The 6,209-nt window shown below is 44.7% G+C and overlaps 1 protein-coding gene across 2 annotated transcripts; it reads left to right on the top strand.

Annotated features, from left to right (window-relative positions):
* The first annotated feature begins 741 nt into the window (after positions 1-741).
* Positions 742-5,572, top strand: GAPT (GRB2 binding adaptor protein, transmembrane). Of its 2 annotated transcripts, XM_081132561.1 has the most exons (4): positions 742-810; positions 968-985; positions 3,170-3,234; positions 3,862-5,572. In XM_081132561.1, the coding sequence occupies exon 4, from the start codon at positions 3,873-3,875 to the stop codon at positions 4,722-4,724; it is 852 nt and encodes a 283-aa protein (XP_080988687.1). In that variant the 5' UTR covers positions 742-810; positions 968-985; positions 3,170-3,234; positions 3,862-3,872; the 3' UTR covers positions 4,725-5,572. The 2 variants fall into 2 exon arrangements, with proteins under 2 accessions (XP_080988687.1, XP_080988688.1); XM_081132562.1 differs by lacking the exons at positions 968-985; positions 3,170-3,234 and having other exon boundaries at positions 769-810; positions 3,865-5,572.
* The last annotated feature ends 637 nt before the right edge of the window (positions 5,573-6,209 follow it).

The following is a 6,209-nucleotide window of genomic DNA, read 5'->3' on the forward strand; positions in this document are numbered from 1 at the left end:
CAGCCTTTAACTTGCTGAACACTTAGGAATCTCCACCTTAGCAGTTCCTGGATTCACTTGAGGGGAAAAAAAGTCTCCTAAAAAATCCCCTAAGTAGTGCAACTCAGGATGTACTTTACAAAATTCTTATCATCAATGTAAGAGAATATTAACATTTTCTGAAGCAAAATTAGGACACTGGCTTGACAAGTATGGATGTACCTGAGGAATTGGTGACAAGTGTGGATGTACCTGGGGCATTGGTGACAGATACAGATGTACCTGGGTCATTGGTGACAGGTACAGATGTACCTGGGTCATTGGTGACAGGTACAGATGTACCTGGGTCATTGGTGACAAGTGTGGATGTACCTGGGGCATTGGTGACAGGTACGGATATATCTGGGGCATGGGGCATAGTATTCACAGTGAGAACTGTTCATCACTCAGGTGAGCAAACAAATAACTGAGACCTGTGCGTACTGCATTTTAAAATCTTTCTTTTTAAAAAACTGAAGAGTAAGTGACATGGCTTTGATTCTAAAGTGAGGGCTACAGATGTTGCCCAGGTGGAACCACCTAGGCTTCGTGCATTGTTTTCTGGTGGGGTGGAGAACTTCTCAATAGGCACGGAGGGCCAACTTCCTTGTTCAGACGCTGGGCATCTGATAAGAACTTCCCCCAGAGCCAGGAAACTTTGCAAGTGCCAACCAACCGAAAGGGGGAGGTAAGCACGGGGAGCTGACCAAAGTGAAAAGGGGAACAGGCTCCCACCAGAGTGGGTTTAAAACCTGCCCCAAGAGCAGCAGAACGCCTGGCGCGCTGCCCGAGGTAAGCAAAAGCCTGCCTGTGCTAATGAAAGATTAAAACAAGCTCATTTTTAATAATCAGTGACTTTTTTATCTTATCAAGCACCATATTTTGGTGGCCTTAGGTGGTGATGGGGAAAACCGTTTACAAACTGAGGGGTTTTACTGTTTCTTCGCAGGTGTGTCTGCTCACAAGGGTAAGATTTTGTTGCCTTGTTTCCAAACAGAAGGGCAGGATCCGACTGAAAACTCCAGAAGCTTATTAACAAGCCATGATTTTAAGACGAATGAATAATTGTTGGGTAACCTATTGAAACTATTTTCCAAAACAAACCCAAAAAGTCTTCTTCCAAATTGAGTAAAGAGAAGCTTATTTATGGGTGAAACTCTGTTTGAACGGTTTTGTTTAACATGTTTTTCATTCTATTAGGTCTTTGCTTTTGTATTGCAGGGTTTTTCCTATTATTTTGAAGAGAGGAAAGGGTTCTTTATTGTCTTGTCAAAAGTCTTTATCTAAGGGAACACTTCTCTGGCAAACAGTTTTAATATTTGGAATGAACTGGGATGTCTACTCTGCATAGAAGAGCATTTTCCTCTTGGATACTGAGAGAATAGTACATTCCTGCATCTGTGGGGACAGGAGTGGGCCTTCCCCGCGCCCACTGCCAGCCTGGCACCTTTTCCAAAGCTGATAAATTTTAGTCAGTGTTTGAAATTTAGTTCAAATATGCTAGCAAATAATTACTTAAATAAATATTTATACTATAAAACATAATAAATATGATCAGCTCTCGTCTGTTTCAGAAGGGAAATGCATCCCTCGTGGTTAAAGTCATTTGCCAGACCTTTGTCCTCAAACACGAGCCTTGTGCCTGGCGTGTAGAGGGGGAACCCCAAAAGTGCCAGAGAGTAAAACGTGTCTAGATCTGGGTTACCTGTCCCTATGGTTGTATCAGGTAAATTTTATAAATTAACTGCATCGCATATTCAGTTTGGTATTTCACCTGATGTATTCTAATTGTGAACAAATTGGACAAGTTATCTATCGGACATGAATACTGACCGAAAGTGGCACCCAACTTGGTGGGCTTCCTTTTTCCCTAATGCAGGTTGCTCATTCATCAACAGATATTTAATAAACTAGCTATTGTGTGTCTAGTACAGGTGCTGGTAATGTACAGGTGAATTAGATAAGAACCCCAAGCTAATCAACCTATTAAAATGTGCTTGACAACTGTTTACAGAAATTTGGGTAAGAATAATACTTTGGGGGCAAGTTTTACTTGAATCTTGATTCAGTATCTTCTAGTTAAACAACTAGTTAAAGAAGTTACTTAATCCGTTTAATCTTATCTTCTCTCATCTGTAAAATGGGGGTTACAATAGTCTCTACTTCGTGTGGCAGCTGTAGGGTTAAGTGGGATAATACTCCAGGTAAAGGTGTTTACAAGGTGACCCAAAATAAGCTCTTAACTAAATTGTATTGATAATGACCTTCAATAGATGATAATCATTTCACAAGCACAATTAACAATATTGGATGACTATATTGTTAACAATATTGCATATTTGAAAGTAGCTAAGAGAGTAGATCTTCAAATTCATCACAGGAAAAAAATTGTAACTGTGAGGTGATGAACGTTAACTAAACTTAATATATAGCAATCATTTCACAAACGTATACATATGTCAAATCATGTTGCACATCTTAAATGTGTACAATGTTATATGTCCATTATGTCAATAAAATGAACAAAAAACAACTACTGGATGTAACAATTTCTGTGTATAGGTGGGAAACACACAGTAATATTTTGTTGACAAAATAGAACATTCAGTCTCGTTGAACACATTCTGTTTCTCTCCTCTTTGATACTTTAAAACATTGAAGAAAACACTCTAAATCATTGTAATTGAGTGAAAGTGGTTGCTTGGAAGTTTTGAGAATGGTGCTAAGAAGGCTTTCAAATGGGTTTTGTTTTATGTCACAGAGCTCTTTTCTTCTTTGAAGCATAAACTATACCCTTTAGAAGACATATCTTGAGTTGTGTGTTTTTTAAATATTTTATATTGATTTTTAGAGAGAGAAAGGGAGAAGGGGGAGAGAGAGAAACATTGATGTGAGAGCAAAACCTCGATTTGATGCCTCCTTCATACCCCCAACCAGGGATCAAGCCTGCAAGCCGGGCATGCACCCTGACTGAGAAGCAAACCCTCAACCGTGCGGTGCAGGGAACGACATCCAGCCAATTGAGCCACACCAGCCAGGGCCATGTCTTGAGTTTTAAACTGTCGATTTAAGCAATTCGATGCTAAGATTTGGAGTAATTTGTTTATCTAATCATTCATTCAATAAATGTCTACTGCCTCTTCTGCGCTAGGTGTTTTGCTCCTCTCTAGGAATATAAAGATGAACAGAACTGACCTCTGCCCGCCGTTTAACCAGGTAGGAAGATGCACAATTTCCAGTGATTTAGGTTATGTTGTAACAGAGAATGCACTCTTGGATGTGGGCCTGCAGAGGAGGGAGTGACTAGGAAAAGGCGTGGTCCCCAGCACGCCCCATGTTGCACGGAGCAGGAAACGGTGTGGAAGTGGTTGAACACGATTATTCTTTCCTCCTATCGTGCTCAGAGCATCACCCTTCATGTGAAAATTATTGGCCTTATTGTCAAACCACGTTGAAATTTAAGTGATAAAACCCCTCAGACTTGGGCAGGGACAGGTCCTTTTTTTTTTAAAATATATTTTTATTGATTTCAGAGAGGAAGGGAGAGGGAGAGAGAGAGAAACATCAGTGATGAGAGAGTCATTGATCGAGCCTGCAACCCGGGCATGTGCCCTGACCAGGAATCAAACCGCGATCTCCTGGATCCTAGGTCGACGCTCAACCGCTGGGCCACGCCGGCCGGGGGGGACAGGTTCTTTTCAGTCTCTCTGTCCTCGCAGCAGCTCGTGGTGTGCTGGGCACTGAAACAGACTTAATGCTGGTGCTTCATGTATTGGTGGAAAATAGCAGGATTTTATTAGGCTAATGTAATAAATGTGCAATTAATACGTTTTTAATTCATAGCAGGTTCCTGGATGGCAGATCACCCCGCCTTCCTTTTATTGAGTTTTCTGTCCTGTGGTCTTCCCTTCATTTCTGCTTCACTTTATGACTCACTGAAAGCAGTAGACTGGATCAAGCTGCCCCCCGACACGGTGCTGCTACAGGTGAACGGTTATGAAGTAACAAACTTCAGCTACAATGAGAACCGTCTTCCCAAACTTCGCTTTCTCAGTCTCTCCTCTAACTGCATCAGGACTTTGCCAGGTCCAGTTCTTTCAGATCTGAAAGGGAAATGCCTAAAGGAGCTTCCAGAATCAAAACTGAACCGCACCCAACAGGCGATCACCTCGGTCTGCACCTGTGAGGTCCTCGGGAGCTACCCCGTCCCACCCAACAGCACGGCTTGTGCAGAGATGTTGAAGGGCTGTGGAAGCAGCTCCGTGGCCCTTCCCATAGGGGCCTCCCTTCTGTTGCTTCTGGTCATCTGTGGAATTGGGTGTGTCTGGCACTGGAAACAGAGGAACACGACACAGTTCACCCTCCCGAGGTTCCTGCAGAGGAGAAGCAGCAGGAGGAAAGACTATTCTAAAACGCTCTCCGTGGGCCCCGACGTTATCAGCTCAAAGTCCAAGGTCTCTGTTGAAACCCACGACCCTGGGTCTGCTGCCAGGGAGACTGCCCTGCATGACCACTATGAGAACCTGGAAGTGCGTGTACCCAAAGCCGAAGAAGCCGGGAAGGGTCTGTACGAGAACATGCAGCCGACAGCCCTGGAGGAGCACATCTACGGAAACGAGGTGCCCTGCGACTATTACAACTTCCACAAGCCCGGTGCTCCCGAGGCCCCTCAGGAGGAAGACATATATATTCTCCCGGATTCATAATAACTTTTAATTGCTGGGTTTAGTCGTTGGAGGATGTTCACTGGGACTTTTGGGACTGACGTTGGTATCGATCACGTCCTTCTGATGAAGCTCAGTGACGTCCTGTCTGAATCTTCGCCGCGTGGATCACTGTGGGTTACATCTCAGCGCCCACCCCCGCCTGCCCTAGACTAATTCTGCATTGTGTTGTATCGAGTCTCCCCTCTGATGTTACCTGTTACCTTTGTCTTTTATTTGTCTCTCCACCATCCTTTTCTGCTCAGGTTAATTGTCATGTCCCCTAATCGTCTTCCTGGCTCTGTTTCTACACACCCCACAGTTCCCCACGACGCTCCCAGCTTTCTCTTCAGAAAACACTTTCAATAGCAACATACTCCTGGACCTAAAACCTTCTTGTGTAAAAGACCTAATACTCATAATTCTAACTGCAGAATTCCTGATTTTCCACCACTGGTTTCCATTTACTTTTCCAGTGACCTCTGCTTCTCTGTTTGCATCAGAATGATCTCAAAACTGGCCTCCCTGGCCCCTCCTCCGGCTTCCCTCACGGGCCCCTCCCACCTGCCCCTGTCCTCACTCCTCCTGGAGGGCTCTGAGTCCCAGGCCATTTACCTTTTTCGTTTCTGATCTGTAGATTTTGCTGCCAGTTCCACTCTTTGATCATTTAAACATATGAATGTTTGTTATGGCATTTTAGTATTTAAATTTGTCATTTGAGAATGTCGTAAATTCTCGTAAATTCCCCGCTGAGTAGTAAGGAGGTGCCTCGTGCATTTAGCCCTGATGCCTGGATCATCACCTGAGCCACTCGTTACCGGTCAATTGACAAGAATTGAATTGTACATTTTGCTAAGTAGTTTTTGAATCTAATAAATGTATCCATCCAAGGAATGTGTATTGAGTACCTTCTATTTACTTCTTCCTGTGCTGGGCACTTGGAGGGGTGAACGAGTAACAGAAAAGGCATGTGTCCCGGTAGGAAAGAAAGACAATAAACGAGCAAACAATAAATGCTTGTGTAGTTATGAAGCTATGATGTCTCATCTCTAAACCCACCCTGAGGCGCTCGGGCCGGGACTCTGCCAAGCACATTGTTCCTTTGGCAGGTGACCCATATTGGGTTCTGTCAATAGGGGGCGCTAAGGAGAACTGGTGGGGACTTGTTCTTACATCCTGTTGTCCCAGGCAGGTGCTGTTCCTGTGTGACGTACCCAGTGTCATGGTGGTTTGCAGTTTCTGGTTCCTCCCAGCCCTCCCACAACCAGCTCATTGTACCTGTCAGAGATGCCAGCACCCGCCAGGCAGCACCCTGTCCCGGTGTCTGAGGGCCAGCTCTCCAGGGCCCTTCTCCAAGCTCCCGAGGGACAGGCCCCTCTAAGCTCTGGGTCCAGCCCTGCAGGCACCTCCCAGGCCCTCGGCACCGGCTGCTTCCTGCAGTCACTGTCTCTGGCACCTCAGTCTCCAGTTTCCTCTTTTTGGCTAATT

This window comes from Miniopterus schreibersii, assembly GCF_964146895.1.
Source record: "Miniopterus schreibersii genome assembly, chromosome: 3".
Taxonomy (NCBI): domain Eukaryota; kingdom Metazoa; phylum Chordata; class Mammalia; order Chiroptera; family Miniopteridae; genus Miniopterus; species Miniopterus schreibersii.